The sequence below is a fragment of the Buteo buteo genome, chromosome 17 (assembly GCF_964188355.1).
Source record: "Buteo buteo chromosome 17, bButBut1.hap1.1, whole genome shotgun sequence".
In the NCBI taxonomy this organism is placed as follows: domain Eukaryota; kingdom Metazoa; phylum Chordata; class Aves; order Accipitriformes; family Accipitridae; genus Buteo; species Buteo buteo.
Window position 1 is genome coordinate 1,907,864 of NC_134187.1, and position 17,952 is coordinate 1,925,815.

The 17,952-nt window shown below is 55.2% G+C and overlaps 1 protein-coding gene across 2 annotated transcripts; it reads right to left on the minus strand.

Moving 5' to 3' along the window:
• Positions 1-1,449: 1,449 nt before the first annotated feature.
• Positions 1,450-7,687, minus strand: PNOC (prepronociceptin). 2 transcript variants are annotated; one of them, XM_075049804.1, is made up of 3 exons: positions 7,568-7,687; positions 3,583-4,024; positions 1,450-2,590 (listed from the first exon to the last, which is right to left on the minus strand). In XM_075049804.1, the coding sequence occupies exons 1-3, from the start codon at positions 7,685-7,687 to the stop codon at positions 2,541-2,543; spliced, it is 612 nt and encodes a 203-aa protein (XP_074905905.1). In that variant the 3' UTR covers positions 1,450-2,540. The 2 variants fall into 2 exon arrangements, with proteins under 2 accessions (XP_074905905.1, XP_074905906.1); XM_075049805.1 differs by having other exon boundaries at positions 3,512-4,024.
• Positions 7,688-17,952: the final 10,265 nt, after the last annotated feature.

A 17,952-nucleotide genomic window follows, 5' to 3' on the forward strand; every position in this document is an offset into this window, starting at 1 on the left:
CCTTGTAGCCCGTGTCTCAGGGCTGCCTCCCTGTCCCCCAGGGACCCCCGTGGGACCCTGTCTCCCCCGGGATGGAGGTGGGGGCATCGACCCCGAGATGGTTCCCCCCCCACCCCCCCGCAGTTTTGGGAGCCCCTTGGCACAACCATTTCTGGCACCACTAGATAGCAGTGTCTGCCCAGCGCTGGGAGCTGCGACAGCAGTGCTGCTCCCTCCGTCAGCAGCTAATGCTGCTCATCCTTTTTTTTTTTTTTTTTTTTTTTGTTTGGTTGTTTTTTGGGGATTTTTACACCACCCCCACCCCCAAATCCATCATTTTTTTTAGCCTGGAAGCTGCAGGGAGGGGTTAATACATGCTAAACCCGGCGGGTTTTTAATCGATGTCCTTTGGTGGGAGACTCTAAGGTCTTGTGACCCGGAGCCCTCTCTTGACGCAAGTTGAACGTCAAGCTGAGAAGTTGCCCTTTGATGCAAAAAAACTGGATGATTTTATACATTTTTTTTTGTTTTAATGCATGTTGAGGTGAAAGAGGAACTGGAAAAGGAAAAAAAGGGGAGAGGAGAGGGGAAAGAGATGGAGGGCAGAGGGAGCCAAACAGGGACACGGCGGGGAAAGGGGAGCGGGGAGGAAAAAACCACGCTATTAAAAATTGCATCCCGGGAACACCAAATTGGTGAGATTCCTACCATTTTTGAGGCGTTATGGCTGGCCCCATACCTGACCCTGACCCATCCCATGCGGGAGCTCGGGGACCTCGGGTCCCAACGTGCCGTGGGCAAAGTAAACTCTCCTGCTGGCCAAAGTCTTCCCCCAATTAATTCTTTTAATTGCCAACCGCTGGCCAAAAAAGGCAGCAGAAGTCACCCCTCTGCCTGCAGCTGGTTCGTCAGCCGGAGCCCGTTGTTCACCTAGTTTGCAAACTGGGACCCAACTGGGGACACTGGGGCCAGCCCACGGGATGGCCACCAAGCATCTTTACCCCTCGGCCGCCGGCACCGTTTCTATGGCAATGCTAAAAATAGTGCCCTGGCGCTTGGGCTGCGATGCTGGTCCTCTCCCCAAATCCGGGGGGCTCCTAGGAGGGGTGAACCCCCAAATTTCCAGCCGGGCCGGGGCCTCCCCTGGGGATGCTGGGGGGGCTGCAGGTGCGGGCACCTTCGTTATCCCTACGGAAAAGGGGTGCGATGGAGCCAAGGAGAAATGCCCCTTCTTACTTAAATCCCCCTTTTTTCCCCCCAAATAACCTCATCCCGATCCCATTTTTGGCTGCGGGCATGTGAGCAAGAGCACCGCCCCACGTGAGGGGGGATTTCTGCCACCTAGAAAGCCCCCACTCTGGAAATAATGTAAATTTACAAAAAATCTCCCTTTCCCCCCCCCCTAAAACCCTTTCCCAGCTGAGCAGGGCGATTCGATTCCCCCATGGTGGGGGGGGGCAGCAGGGACCTGCTCTGCAAGCGTTGACCCAAGTGACGGTCGCCAGTCGCAATAATATTGTAGAAACAGTAAACTAATTTATTAATCCTTTTGCTATGTACAAGTTTAATGGAGAAATCTTTGTATGAAACAATTAAAAAGAACAAGATCTTGGAATTATTTTTTTTCTTTTTTTTTCCATAGGGGTTATTATATTATAATTTTTTTATTTTTTTTTTTTTACAAACAGTGAAGGGCAGCGCTGCAGGGAGCGAAGTCGCTCCCGGGATATGCTTTTTGGGTAGCAAATTAGGCAGGAGAATCAACCGGCTCCGATTATCCTCCTGGGAGCGACACGGAAAAAAACGCATCCCGGTGCGGGGACTGGGACGCGATGCATGCCGGCGGGACAAGGGGACGGACGGGGATGCAACGAAAACACGCGCGTGTGGTTTGTATTGCTGAGCAAAGAAGTCAACCCCGGAGGCTTTACAAAACTTTGAGGAAAACAGTTAAAAAAGAAAAAAAATTCAAAAAAGGGGAAAAAAATTCAAAAAATTAAACATTTCCATGTGGTTTCTGGGCACTGGGGTGGGAGCTGGCCACTGTGGCGGCCATCGGGGTTGGGCAGGCAGGGACGGAGCCACAGTAGAACGTGACCCCTCGGCATCCCCCATCCGAAAAGTTGGAAATAAATCATGTGGGAAGGCGAAAGCCACGGCCGGGGGATGCCGAGCGCTGCCGGGGAAGGCACTGGGAATGTGGGGTGGGGGCTGATTTTCTGCCGGATCCAAGGTGGCATGTTCCCAGTGGCCGACCCACAAAAAAAAAACCAACCAACCCAACTTCAAAAATCCAAATTTTTTTTTTTTTTTTTTGCAAAAATCCCTTTTTTTCCTTGTTTTGCTTAAATTTCTCCCCGCTCCCCCGCGGTCCTCTCCTCCCCCTCCCTCCCCGCAGCATCTCGCTCCCGTCGCTGGCGGAGGCCGAAATTCGTCGGGTCCTGGTTTAAATCTGGCTTAGTGCGTGAAGAGCAAAGTGATTTCTGAACGCGTGCGAGTCTGAAGCGCTTTGGGGTCCGTCAGAGAGAGGATGGAGGCTGCTGGGGTGGACAGGAGCAGGGTTAATTTTGCCTGTGCCTGGCGGAAGGTGCTGGGATGCGGTGCCGGAACGCTATAAAAAAAAAAAAATAAAAAAAAATAGAGAAAAGAAAGGAAAAAAAAAAAGAAGAGAAAAAAAAGAAGAGAAGAAAAAAAAGGAGAAAAAAAAAAGGAGAAAAAACAAGGCAGCTGAGCTGAGAGCGGAGGGAGCAGGGGGGGCTCTCTCCCAGGGGCTGCGGGACTGGGGGTGCATCCCCTAATTTAGGGAGATGCCACCCGGGGGGAAAAAAAAGGAAAAAGAACCAAAAAAAAGGGGGAAAAAAATTTAAAATTCTCCCAAATTGTAAATTTGGGGTGGGAAGGGGGGTGGGGATGGGTGGTCTCAGCAGCTGCAGGGTTGAGGGACTGGGGGCTCTGAGCATCCCGGCGTGGAGCCGGCGGTGGCAGTGGGGGGGGACAAGCGGGTCCCTGGGGAGCGGCAGCGCGGGGTTAACCTGCTGCTCAATTTGGCAATATGAAGCTGGAGCGTTCTGGGAGGAATTACTTAATTTCTAAAAGGAAAAGCTTCTACTTTATTGTAATTTTTAAATTTTTGTTTCAGATTTTGAGATTTATTTTAATTTTTCAATTTTTAAAATGGTTTTATTTTTAGATTTTCTACTTTTTTTTAATATTTATTTTTTTACCTGCTTTTTGGGGGGAGCTGAACCATCCTTCAGACCTATTTGGAGCTGAGGACAAAACCCTTTTGCCCATCCTCCCTGGCGGGGCGGGGGGAGGCTGACAGCAAAGGGCCTTTCCCCGAGCACCCTCCGGATGCCGAGATGCCGACGAGCCGCCCTCAGCATCCCTCCCCGGTCTCCAATTCGACCTTTTCAAGCCATTTCCAAATTTTTTATTTTTTTTTTTTGGGGGGGGCCCCCTTTTTTTAGTTTGCACCTATGGACATGTGGTGTAGAGGGGTAGAGGGTTGACTTTTTTGGCCATGGCGGACCTAGCCGGGCGGCGCGGGTCTCCGTTAGATCTCGTTGTGCTCGCTGATGCCGCCGGCAATGTCGTACTCACTGGAGCGGGGCGACATGCCCAGGTACTGCTTCAGGAACTCGCTAAACCTCTTCTGGTTGTTCCACTTCCTCGCCGACTTGCGGACCCCGATGAAGCCCCCGTATCGCTTCTGCACCCCCCTGGCCGTCGGCGCCGGCCACGAGCCGCGCGTCCCCCGCGGGAAACCGCCGAGCCGTCGGGAAATGTCCTCGGGTGGCTGCGGGAAGGCGTCCGGCACCGGTTCGACGCCTTCGTCGTCGGCTTCCTGGCGCCGCAGCAGCTCGCTTACCTGCAGCGGGCTCACCGGCACCGCCGGCGCCGCCGCCGCCGGCACCGCGCCGTGCCAGGGATCGCCGGCGTCCTGGAGGTCACGGGGCCGCGGGGCAGCTCGGCCGGCGGCGGCGGCGCACAGCTCCCAGGTGGCCCGCGGCACGGCTTCGCCTTCGCACTCCAGGATGCAGACCTGCGCGGGAGACACGGGGATGGACGTCAGATGGGATTTGGTCCTCCGGGGACTGCGGGACACCGGGCAGTGCCGGGTGGTGTACCCCAAATGCCAGGAAGTCCGGCACCACCCTACATCCAGCCATGTGTGTTGGAAGATGCTCACGGAAAGGTGCTGGCAGCTCATCAGCCCTTGCCTGGCCTCATTTGGTGAGGTGTCCCCTCCCAAAACCCATCCCTGGGCAACCAGAGGTGGTGGTGGAGATGCTGGGGAGCCATGGCAGCTGCTCAGCATCCCTCTCCCAACCCTCCCTAGACAGGTTTTGCTTTGTGCTGCACATGCTCCACATTTCCCCGTTGATGTCCACACTCCCATCCCACCACCCCATGCTCCACGCTGCTGGGTCCTTCAGCTGGGCGTGAGCCCAAAAAATCATCGAGTCACGGGACGGCGGAGGTGGGAAGGGACCTCTGGCATGTGCCCATGGCATGTCCTGGTGCCTGGGGTTGCTCCTCCCCAGGGGCAGGACTTTGCTTTTCACCTTGTTGAACTTCATGACATTCCTACCAGCCCATTTCTCCAGCCTGACGAGGTTCCTCTGGATGGCAGCACGAACCTGCGGTCTACTATCCACACCTCCCAACCCTGCATCATCTGCTAATTGCTGAGGGTGCGTCTGCCATATCGTCCCGGTCATTAATGAAGATGTCAAGGTCCTCCGGGTTTCAGTCCACCTCACTGCCCATTTATCTACCCTGTGCTTCAGCAGCTTGTCTACGAGGATGTCATGGGAGACAACGTCAAAGTCTGATGAAAGTCAAGACGAGCTGGTTGTCTCACTGCAGGAAGCGATCAGGCTGGTCAAGCACGATTTCCCCTTCATAAATCCATGCTGGCTGCTCCCGATGACCTTCTTGTCCTTCATATGTTTGGAAATGCTTTGCAGGATGACGTGCTCCACCACCTCCCCAAGGACTGAGGTGAAGCTGACCAGCCCGTAGCTTCCCACACCTTCCTTCATGCTTTCCTCGAAGACAAGTGTGACATCTGTCTCCTCCCAGCCCTCAGGAACCCACCCCGATTGTCATGTCCCTTCAAAGGCCACCAAGAGCAGCCTCATCAAGAGGTGCCATCAGGTTTCCTCAGCACCCATGGGTGCATCCCACCACGTTTGCGTCTCGTCCCTTTCCAAGAGGCCTTGTCCACCAAGGTAGGACACAGACCCAGCACCGCTGTGGGGTGAGAACCCCAAGTGGGCTGGTGCCACCGAAACCAGCACCCAGGGGAAACCATCCAGGAGGATATTGTAGAAGAACCAAACTAAATAAATGCCCAAAGAAACCAGGGCTGGAGAGCGCAGAAGGGAAGGGCTGTCTTCCCTCACCTTGGAGTGTCTCCATCCCAGCATTATCTTCATGGTGGGCTCTTTTAAATGCTTAACACCAACTGGGGGAGCTCGTGTTGAAGCACGTTGGCGTGTCTCATTGCCACAGGCTGTCTGCAAGACCAAAACCCTCGCAAAGACCTTCTTCGCCACGGGTTCATTAACTTCGCCAGGTGAGAGGTGCTGCAAGTCCCAACGTGGTGTCTCAGGGCTGCAGCTCAAGCACGTGGCTCTGCAGCAACTGGCTATTTCCATCCCCGAGGGCAGCCAGGCTCTTCAGACAAAAAGACAAAAGAATAATAGTTGTCCCAAAGTGAGGTGGTGATGAGGGTCTTGTATGCCGGGACACCTACGAGGGTCCTTGCAGAGACACCAGGGGTATCCTCTGCCAAGCCAAGATCCTGTCCCGGGATCTCCGAGGCTTTGGCAGGGTGTACGGCTGATGGACAATGTCCTGGCAGTGCCCTGCGTTGGAGATGAACGGTGGTGGATCACATGCAGGTAACAGCTCTGATGAGCACCAGCTAATAAGCTTCAGGAGGAATTACCCCAGGCGTCAGGCTGAAGACCATCAGTGGTCCTATCACTCATCCACAAAACAGCGCCATGAACATCCCAGGGTCCTTGGCCATCGTGCTGTGGTCTTCATTCACATGGAAATGGCTTCTGCTCGCAGTGTTTTGGGAGTTCTCAGCAAACACCAGCCAATGCTCCTCCACGTCCAGTGCCAAAATTACCTGGGGAGGCTTCTTCCTATCTTTGGCTGGCATTAACGGTGCCGCTGTGAGTTTGCACCATCCCTGGATGACTCTGGGGACCAGGATGTAGGTGATTCATCCACATCTTGAAGACCAGCTCCATCGGCTGGTCCCTGTCCTGTGCTGGCAGCTGCGATGCTGGTGCAGGCAAGCCTGTAACTTCAGGGGGATCTCCTATTTCTACCTCTGAAGGATGGATCGGCCACATCGCTGATGGGACTTCCTTGGCCGTTGCTTTGGAAATGGTGGAGGGTTGTATCAAATCCCACCACGATGCTTCTTCCAGCTGAAACTGAGTCTCGAAAGACCCCGGGTTCCTCTGCTCCTGGTTCAAACCACTCTCGCTTTGAGATACAGCCTTGCACGGGACCCATGAGCCACCAACCATCCCATCTCCTCTCCGTCTTGCTGGCCGGGGAAGACAGAGCAAAACGCAGCTCCAGAAGCAGGACCAGGCAGGAAGGGGATGGCCCTGCAGAGACACTGTTGCCTTCAGACTGCAAAACAACATTTTGGGGCAAAACCAGGGCGATCGCACCCCAAAATCTGGTGGCAGCGACGTGCGATTGCAGAAGGCTTTGCCAGCAAGGGGTTGGCACTGGGGTGGCTCCAGCATCTCCAAGAGCCCAGGAAGTCTCTGGTCCCCCCTGGTTTTGGGGGGACATTTCCCAGCCCTGGGGGCTTCTCGAGCTGCCGGCTCCTTTCGGGTGGACACCTCAACCTGCCAGGATTTATCATCGCTAATAAATAGGCAAGTGGGTGCGGGGGGAGGAGATGGATAATGCCCCGGGGGCAGAGGGTAAACGGGAGGGAAACAAATGCTGCTGGCCAGGATTAGGGGATGGAAAAAGCCCAAAAGTCCATTTAATGGCTCTTCCCATCTAGTGTTGGAGGCAAATCAAGAGGGAAGAGGGGCTGTGGGGTGCCCTGATCCCCTGAAACTCCGCGGCTCAGTGGCCATCTGCAAAGCTGGCCCCATCCTGATGGGGCTCAGAGGGGGATTTTGGTGGCTCCTTGGAGGATGGGGTGGGGGTCCGCGGTCCCCCCACAAGCCATGGGGGCAGGAAAGCTGGGGATGCTCAGGGTCTTGGGACCCTCCTTGGGCCATCAAAGCCTTGTCCCCACCACTCCCAGCAGCTGCTTTGGGGTCTGCATCCTCCCTCAGGACCACCTCGTTCGATGGCGTCCCTGGGGGGTGCCCAAGGAGGAGGGACAGTGACGGCAAGTGACACCTTCCCCTTGAGGCTCCATGCCAACCGGTAGCCAAAGCCCCCCCCCGACCCCAAACCCCAACCCTGGTGCAGGGAGGAGGGTGGCCACCCAGTACGGGGGGGATGCAGTTGGCACAGCACCCACGGGTGCTACCCCCATGGGTGCTGCCCCTGGTGGGGGACAATCCAGCAGGCAGAAGGGACTTACGAGGACGTCGAAGCTGTCCCGGTAGAGGTGGCGGTCGCAGCGCAGGCAGTCCCCCCGGCAGTCGCCCCGTGCCCGGGCGAAGAGGCAGAGCAGCAGCAGGTCCCAGAGCACAGCCCTCATGGCGGCACCGGCAGCAGCTACGGCGCAGGAGAGAGAAAACCCGTCAAGCCGGGACGGCACCGGCACTGCCGAGCCCTGCACCTGCACCGAAATGTGCCCGTTCTCAGCCCGTCCTCCCTCCCGCCCCCCCGCCCCAGACACACATGTTCCCAGTCTCCCTGCCAAAATTATTCTTTAGGAAAAGGAGCGCGGCTGCCTCCTCATGTCCAAAACAGATCCGGTGTGTCCCGGCTTAATTTTTTCCAGGCTATCTCATGGCATAAGTCCCAGCCAGGGCTTATTTTAGCAGGTGGACGTGGCGGGGCAGCACGTCCCCGGCTGTCCCCTGAGCAGGACGCTCCTTATCCGAGTATCACCGGAGCCGGGTGAGGATGTCCCGCTCCGGTTTCCCCTCCTGGCTGTTTTTGGGGTGCTGCCAATCCTGTCCCTATCTTGGGAGGGTTCAGCCATTGCTGCCGGCAGGGATTGCCAGGATCTGAGCCTGCCCGGCATGGAGCCACAAAGCCAATTCCCAAAGAACCCGCTGTGTCCCATCTGGCTTTGCTGACATCGGTGGCAGGTGGCGATTAAGTGACATGACCAAGGCCATGCGCTTCCCTCCCAATTCCTGGCGATTTGTCACGACACAACCCCATGGCCATCTGCAAACAGGAGGGTTGGTCCCTCCAATTCTCCCTCCTACACCCTCATCCCACCAGGAAAAGGGATCTGACACTCCCGTGGTCCTTGGGAGTGGGTGCCGGTGCTGCATGGGGTCAGGTTTATAAACCAGCGAGGGGATGAGATGGAGGTGATGGAGAGGACCAGGACAGGGACGTGGAAGTTGGTGCTACCCTTGGTAACATCCAGAAACCCCTGTACTGGGATGCTCGGGGGCGAGGAAGACCGCGGTGACGGTGGCTTTGCAACCTGCGTGTTGCTCCAGCAGCATTTCAGGCCACTTTTGGGGGGGGGAGGTTGAGCACCTGAGCAGGGGGTCCCCATTTATTTCCTACCCCACCAAGGTGGAGGGACACCCCCACTCCTTGCAACGGAGGCAGAGCATCCGCAGGGGTCCCCGACCGGCATCACGGTCACCTCTCGTCCCTGCCAGCCGGGTGGTGACACAGCCCGGCAGCTCCCGGTTGTCATTTGCTGGAGGGTACGAGGGGAAGCTGATAAGGAGCAGGAATTAAGGCTTAATCTTCGTGGAGTCTCATTAAAACAGGCTGGCGGTGTGAGTCAGAGGCTTGGCAGAAAGCTCCTGGGAGAGGGCAAACACCCCCGAAAAATCACTCAGCCCCAAAACGGGGTTCGGCGGAGCCGGGAAAGGGGCTGCAACCCACCCCCCAGCCCTGTCCCCACGTCCCCAAGAGACATCAAGTCCAATGTCCTGGGAAAAGCAGGTCACATCTGGCTGCAGAGGAGGCTCCGAGATTACGGCTCGGCTTTTCTTCCCAGTTAATTGAAAGATGCTATCGGGCAGGCGGGATGCGGTACCCTGCCAGCATCACCGGCCGGGGCAGGGGTGGGAAAGAGGGAAACAACCCCCTGCTTTGTGCATCATTCCCCCTCCCCTCCCAATTAAATCAACCCATTAAAAGGGAAGGACCGAGTGTGGTGGATTTTTTTCTTGCTTCTGCCCTTGGGTGTTTAGGGCGAGGGCGGGTGGCAGGGCTGTGGGGTGGTGATGGCACGAAGCCCCTTTCCGAGTTTTGCAGCCACAGACCCATGAGAAAAAGCGGGATGCCTTTTTCCCATTTTGCCCCCCTTTTCACCATTTTTTCCCCATGTTTTCCATTTTTCAACATTTCCCCCCCTTTTTTCCGTATTTTTCCTGCTTTTTTGTATTTTTCCCCATTTTTTCCTCTGGGAAAACTGAACCTAGGCCCTATTTCCCAAGGGATGCAGCAGCCGGTCCCACTGCCCTCATGTCTGGGGATGCCATCAACCCCAGCAAAGGATGTGACAGCCCCGCGATCGTACCACAGCCACTCCCGCGGCTCCTCAGACACCGAGGCTGCTCCTGGGCACGAACCTTCCTCTTACTCCCCCCAAAATAAACCTGTCCATCCCGGGGTGGGGGGGGCTGTGTGTCAGGATACGGCCACTCCATCCCGTCAAACAGCTTTGGGACCCCCCCCGCCGCCCCGCTGCTACGGGATGCCCCAAGGCTGCATCCTCTGGAGTTTTCAATTCAGTTGAATTACCCTCATTAATATTTGGGGGGAAAAAAAGAGGTTTTTCTAGAAATCCAGCCTGCGGTTCAGATAACAGAGGGGTCTGGTTATCCATCAGGACAAGCGGCTTTTATTTATTGCTCCGGGTGGGATGATGTGGGAGATGCAGTCATATAAAAGGGCTGATTCGGGGGGCAGCGGGAAGGACGTGGGATGTGAATAACGCGAGGAGAAGAGGTGGAAGGGGAAGCAGGTGCTTGCCGAGATGGGTTTTATTCGCTTGATTTGATGCAATTTGGGTTGGGAGCTCACGGGCAGCACTGGGGAGATACTCCCTGCCTCTCCCCAGGGATGCTCCATCCCCTCTTCCCATGGGAGATGCTAAAAGCAGGGATTATCCTGGCAGCGGGATCGCCGCCGTCCTTCCCTGAACACTGTCGCAAGGGTTTAAACGCAGCGATGCTCTCGCTTTCCCGGCTCAGGATTAGTCCCGCCACGTGAGGAGCACATTCAGGAGCTCCTTGCTTCCCACGCCCGGAGCAAAACTAACCTCAATTCATTTTTTTCCCTAATTCCCCCACTGCCCAAAGCCAAGGCCTGATCCAGAGGGCAAGAGGGATGCGACCGGGCAGGATCCGGCTCCGCTGGGAGCCAGCATGGAAGCAGTCGAAGCTTTTTCCAGTCAAAAAAGCGCAATATTGTCCAACAGTGTCCCCCACTGGCACCGGGTAAAACACTTCCCAGGCTCCCCCAAACCCTGGCAATGCCGCACGGCTTTGTGCCGGCAGTTTTGGGGGGATTTTAGGGAGAACTGGAGGGATTTGGGGGGGGGGGGGTTGGCTACAGATGCCCAGCGCTCATCAGAAAAATAAGCGTTTCCTTTTGTCGATCCCCTTCAATCAGGTAATTGGCCATAATTGGCCAAAATTAGACGCCGCGGCACGACTATAAACACAGATGTAGGCTCGAGAGACTGAGAAAGGCTGTTTAGAGGTAAAAAATCTCAGGAAGAACATTTCTCCCTGTGTTCCCATGTCTCAGCCATTCATTCCTGCTTTTTGGGGGAGACTAAAAAAAAATAAAAGCAACAATCCCCCCCCATTTTCCTCTTTTTTTGTGCTTTTGGGGAGGGAAAAAGGGATTGCTTGCAAGCCGGGCATCTCCCACAGCATCCCGTGGCGACCCTAGTGAAGTCCTGGCTAGAAGAAAAAGGGGCAGAAATACTGAATGGGGAAACTCACGGTGCGGTAGCTCCCAAAAAAATCCCCTAAAAAATCCTACCCATCCCGGAGGAACCCACCATCACGCTGTGGGCTTCCCCCCGGCCTCGGGCAGGCGGCCCGTGCCGACTCTTGTTGCATCCCTCCGGCTCCACTCCGATTGATTTTTGGGGCTGGCTGGTGAAGCCGAAACTTTTCCTCTCTTGGGATAGAGGGGATGGATTTCTCCCTCTGGGAAGATATTTCATTTAACCCTTAGCAGGGAGGGGAATATCTATTTGTGAATCGAAGCCGGACGGACCATCCTCGGACTCAAAAAAAAAAACAAAACCCAACCAAGCCCCCCTAGGATGGAAAATTAAAGCGGATTTCCTACCTGCGGGTGTGCTGTCGGCTGCCGGCTCCTCTGATCTGTGACTCCTCCGGCGCCTGTGCCACGGTGGTATATATAGACGGTGTACACACGCGTCCCCACACCTCCCTCCCCGAACACGTGCGTCGCTGAGCCCACCCCCGGGGGCTGCCGGTGGAGGGATGCGCCAGCCGGCAGCTGGGGACCAGGGATGTGCATCCTTCCCCCCGCCGCCTCCTCCTGCATCCCTCACCCTTTCCTCCTCCCCAAATCTGGGGGGGCAGCCCCGAAAGAGGTGAGGGATGCCGGCCTCGTGGTTATCCAAAGGCGCGGTGTCTCCCAGCATCCCGGGGATGGTGGGGTTGGGATGGAGGTGGGGGGGGGGGTGAAGCCATTCCTCAGGAGCCCCAATGTCCCCTGCTCCAGACCTGGGGGGGGTTACAAGGACCCGAAGGCAGCAGCAGCAGGGTGAGCCCCGAAATCACCCCCGCACTCCCCAGGGCAGCCCCCAGCCCTTCTCAGGGGCTCTTTTCCCCCTCTCAGAGCCCGGAATGAGGCGAAGCGGGGGGGTCCCCAACCCCCATTACCAACCTGTTCCGGCACGGCTGCGGCAATACCGCGCGGCTACCGAGCGCGTCGTGCATCGATGGCAAGCGTGCGGGTGGGAATAATTGATTTTGGGCTCGGCGGATGGTGGAGGGGGGGAGCAGAAAATTCCAACTTTACATTTCACGGCTGATGGAAACGCCCGGCGAGCCAGACGCAGCCGCGTGCCGGCGCCTCGCGAAGCGGAGAGACGGATTTGGCCGCTCCGGCATCGGGGATAGATGCTGCCTTTGGTTTGGAAAGGCCAAATTTGTCTCGACCTTCAATGGTTTCTCCTGCAAACTAGCATCACCCTATTTTTTTCTCCATTTAGGTGACCTGCAGCGGTAACGTTCATCCCCGCCGGCACCGGCGCAGAGCCAGGACCCCCCCAGGCATCTCTCCCTGCCCCACCTCGGCAATTAAATAATAAAATCTGCTGCGGCGCTGCGATCCTATCTTGGTAATTTCTTGTAACGACTCCCTGGGAAGGGCTGGAGATGGGAGCGAAACGCCTTTTGATTCAGCTACGGCTATTAAATAGTTGCATTTAATGCCCCCGGGTGAGACCTCGGATGTGCCGGTGCTTGGGCAGGCATGAAAAAAACCCTAAAAATTGATGAAAATGTCAAAAAAGCAGTGAAATGGCATCATAGGAGTGGTTGGAGGGGACATTCCCAGTGCTGGGGGCAAGACATGAGCCTGGATTTTGGGTGTTTTAGGGGAAAATAGGGCTGGTGAGCAATGCTGTGCACGGGCAGCCTGGGGCGAAGCGGTTCCCCATCACACTCCCAGGCACGTGCTGGGATAGGGATGCTGATTTTTTTTTAATATATATATTTTTTTATATTTTATATTTATTTTAATTTTTTTTAATATATATATATTCTGCTTCAGTCTTTCCTTAACCACTTGGTTTTTCATTAAGGACATATTCCCTGGCTCTTATGCAAAGCCAAGCAGCAGCCGAGCCAGAGTGAGAAGGCTTTGTGCTTCTTTTGTCCTCTCCTGGGGTAATTTCAGAGGCTCTTGGGGCTGCCGTAACCTCCACAGCCTCCCAAAATATTAATTTCTCGGCATTTATTGAAGCGCCGTAGCCTTTTCTCCCCTAACCCGGCCAAAGGGGATTGCCTCCACGGCCCCTTGTTTGAGCCGGTGATGATGATGCTGTTGAGCTGGCAGGAGCAGGAGGCAGCAAATGACATCGGGGTGACATCGTTTACATTCTTGCTAATTAACGGAGGGGTGGGGGGGGATGATTGACAGCCAAGGTGCCCAAAGCCAGCATGCTAGCCGGGAGAAATACCCATTTTTGCAGCGTTTCCAGGTTTTTCCAGGTCCGTGTGGGTACCAGCAGCTAAACTCCCATTGGCAGTACTGGGGAGGGAACGGGTTCGGGATCAGGGGATGATTCACCCCTTGTAAAATTAGGATAGAAAATACAGATGCGTACTTTTTTATCAGGTTTTTGGCCATTTCTGTTTCAAGTTGGGTCCGACCAAGCGCTCTCCTCTGCAGTTCGGGGTGTGGAAGAGCATCCCCGGTGAGGCAGAGCAGGAGGACTCGAAGTGACAGGCAATTAGCAGCGAAAAGCAACGATCCTTTTCAGAAAGAGGACATAAAGCAGATGGGATCTGGCGCAAGGGAAACATGGAGAGGATTCAAAAGCTGCCTAGAGGACACAGGAGCTGGAAAACTCGGGAGCTGGGAAGTTGTGTTGTTCCCCTGGTCTCGTAAATCCCTTAAATGCCGCAGCCGGAGGGGCCGAGGACATACCCAAGCCTGCATGATGCATCCCATCTTCACTTTTGGACGCTGCCTGATTATTTTCCTAATTAACTCTGGGCATTTATAGGGCAGCAGTCCCCTCCATCAGGCAAAATATCCCCCCTGAGCATCACCTCCTCTCCTGGCCCCAGCTCGGGTACCACCGCCCAGGAGGTGATTTTTCCAGGAGCTTTTCAAGAATCAGGTGCTCGATGCCAGGGCCGCATCCTGCTCACAGGCAGCCTCGGTGAGATGCTTTAATAAGATGAAGCAGCAGTTTAAAGGGCTTCGTCGCCCCCGGTTTGGGGTTGATAAATGCCAACGGTGGGGTACAGACCGATGCTGCTGATTTACTCCCATCAGCAATGATGGGGGGGCTTTGAGCTCTGCCCCAGCAGGGTGAGGATGAGCGCGATGAAGGCTCAAGCCATTTCTGTGCCCCTACAAGCAGCTCGGGGCCGGGCAGGGGAGCGGGGCCAGTATCCTACATCTCCTCACCGAGCTGGGGCTTGCACGGCCACCGAACACCGCAGCCGGCCGGGTCCTGCTGGGCGACAGGCCAGGACTTGCCGGGCACGACGGGAACCCGTTGGCATCCTTCGCTGTCGATAAACCTTAACCGAGGTGCCTGGCTCCGGGCCACACGTGGGGACCGCTGGCAGCCCTGCCGAGGATGCCGAGGGTTGCCCGGAGACCCGCTTGCACCGAGCAGGAGGCAGATGCTCTGAGCAGGGGTGCGGGCAGGCAGCGAACCCCAAATTTAAAGGCGGGGGGGGGGGGTGGAAAAGCAGCTCTTTGCCAAACCATGGGGACCAGGAAAGTGGGGGGTACCCTCCAGCTCGATCAGCGTCGAGGCGATGGGTGCTGCGGGTAATATTGCAACTGAGCTGGAGCTGATTCAATTCACCGGGTGGGAAAATAAACCGCTTTTCACTCAGGTTAGTTTTCTACCACTTTAGCGAGTTGGATGAACTCGGGAAGGGGTCTGATGGGCAGCAGGAGGACGTGATGGAGCAGAAAGCATCCTCCCATGTGTTTGCAGCTCTTCATGGGCAAAGCAGCACGTAATCCTCTGCCTGGTCTTTACCGTAACGTGGGCATTAACGGCTTCACACTGGGTCTCCAGCAGGTCCTGGCTGAAATGAGTCTGAGGACAAGAATAGACAGGTTGAAGGACTTGGGAGAAATGTTAAGAAAAAAAACATGAAAGGGAGGGGAGAGCAATCCCTTCCTGCACTTTGCATCAAGCAGGTAAGAAGGAAAGATGATATTCCTACAAGGGAAGAGGGACTAGAGCAATTCAGCTTGAGGCAATGTCTGAGAAGATCATAATTTCTTCTTGGTGCCCTTCATCCCTGCTGCCGGTAAGGGCCAATTTGGACATGGAAAATCCATTTTGCATCGGGAAAAGGAGATTTTACCCCCGAGGCTCAAGGGACGTGGCTGCTCCTCTCTGCACGACCTCAAAGTTTTCATCCTTGGAGATGCTGGAAGCATGCCTGGCCGGGCGCTGAGCAGTATGACCTGCTTTGAGGTTGGCCCTGTTGTGAGCAGGGTTGGGACCAGAGCCCTCCGGAGGTCCCATCCCAACTTCCTGGGACTTTCTGATCCAAGGGGGATGAAAGGTAGCAGGGGACATAAAACGGGCCAGGAGGGCTTTTATTAAACATAATAAGGGGGGGGTGGGGGTATTTCACCCCCCTACCTGGAGTGACCCCAAGAATCACAGGACGTGACCTCCATCTCTGTCTCCATCTCCATCATCTCCATCTCCATCTCCATCATCTCCATCTCCATCTCCATCATCTCCATCTCCATCTCCATCTCCATCTCCATCTCCGTCCCTGAGTCAGTCCTGGTGGGGATGGGGCAGCTTTCGGAGAGCAGTGGGAGCTAGGGATTATCTCTGGCCCACAGCAAGGTGATGGAGAGCATCCACCCTGGTGGTGTTTTAATTGATTTGGGGGACCAAACTGCCCTGACCAGATCAGAAACACTCCACCAGCACCGGCTTTGCTTGCAGACGGACTTGGACCCTCCACCTTTCCTCTGGTGTTGGCTTTGGGGGTCTCGTCACATCAGCCCTATACAAAGAACAAAGAGAGGTGGTGCCTTTTCTTCAAACATCTCCAGATTTGCCATTCAAGATGATTTTTGCCCCCAAAACTCTTTGTGCCAGCATCTCAGACCATCGTCCTGGCTATCCCATGCTGGGACACACCATCCCCAAACGTCCTCATGGCTCTGCCCTCCTCAGCTCTGTTTTCCCATGGGACACACGGATGTTAGCTGCCACCACCATCACCACGTACCCACCTTGGCGTGAACCCACGAAACAGAGCACAGCCGGACAACAGTCTGCTGTCTTCTCCAAGCAGAACCATGAATAGGTTCCTCAAGAAATAAAACCAACGGGAGATATTGCCGGCAACACAAGAGCTCTGCCGCTCGACACTCAGCCTCAGCGAGTGGTGGGGGCTTGATGGGGCCCCGCCAAGTATTTGTGTCATCTTGTTAGAAATTGCAGTTTTATTGAAAGCCCGATTGCTCTCATTTAGCTGTCGCTCAAACCGTTCAGCAGCCGCTTATTAGCGCTGGAGCGGGGAGCAATAAGACTTTGCTGAAGATCACCCATCCTTTTGAAAATTACCTCTTACTGATGAATTAAAGCCGTCGAGACGATGGTGCCTGAAAGCCAGGAGGATATCTGAATTTCAGAAGAAGTGCCTGAAGCCATTACCCCTCTCTATTCATCACCCGTGGAGCCACATCTGGAGCGTTGCATGGGATGCTCGGCTCTGAGGAGCAATGTAGGGACCGGGAGGCCACGGGGATGGTCAGAGGAGGGAGGATGGGGTGTTGGAAGAGCTGTTAAAAAAGACTGTGGAGCAGTTTTTTGTTCAAATGGAAGGGGAAAATGGTAGATCGGACCCCAAATATGCTCCAACGTATGGTGTATCATCCCTTGTACGTCCCCTCCACACCATGAGTGGGTGGAGATGAGCTTGATCCTGGTGTGGGAAAATCACCTTATTAGCACCATAGGCTTATTTTTTTGGGGAAAAACTCCTGACTTTAGGCAAATCCCAAAAAACCACTTCAGGGCAGAGAAAGAGCTTTGCAGGGGAAAGATTTAACCGGTGGCACAGGAAGCGTGGGCATGTGTACCATACACGAACCATACACGTGTACGTGGGTTCAGGGTTTCAAACAGCACCTTGGGACCAGCTGAAAAATTGCCGGCCGAGGCTCTCTGCCCCTCAAAGCATCCGGGAGTGACAATACCTTTAGCCTCGGTTGTTATATTTATGTTCAAGCCCTGGGGCCAGCACTTGAAAGATGGGAAGGATGATGTTCAAACCATCTACTCACTTCTTGCTTTGGGGCCACGGCACCCCCTGTCTCCTCCTTCCCGTGAAAAAAAAAAAACTTCCCTGGGGAAAAAAATCTGCTCGGCTCAGCCCCGTCTGATGGATGGCGGCGGGGACTGGCTGGCGAGAAACCAGATTGAAACCGGTGACTCATTTCCCACCGGCGGCTATTTCAGGGGAGAGAAGTGGCTGTCCCCCCCCGCTCAACATCCATCAGGTGGTCGGAAAGTCCCCGCAGCCACCTCTGATACCCACCGTGCTGCCGAGGGGCGGACAAATGAGTTTTCACCCTAACTGGATCTTTTTCTCTCTTTTCTTGCATCCCCACCCCGTGCCATCCTCTGCTGGATGCGGGATGCGGATGCAGCTTCGTTCCCGCCGGTACCCGGACACCCTGTGTCCCCCCCCGGCTGGAGCAGCTTTCCTTGGGAGGGGAGATAATTAGCAATCAGTTTCCCTAGGAGATTACCTTTGCTTATAGACACTGCGATGTCTATAGGCACTGAGATGGAGCCAATACCACCCCAGAAATACCAGCCAGTACATATGCCCTGGGGGGGGAGGATTGGGGCAAGATTTGGGTTTCGAGGTGCTGATGATTCCAGCCGAGAGTGGAGGATGGCTCTGAGCCCAAAGCACCGGCACGCATCCATCCTTGCGCAGCCCCAAACTCTTGTGCTGCCTCCAGCTGGGCTCGAGCCGGGGAAAAAGAGCATGAAGTTTAATGAAACAGGTTCAGCAATCAATAAAAAAAAATAACTATAAGGGATTTCTTTGCTCAGCAGCAACTAAATCTCTCCTCCTGCCCAGC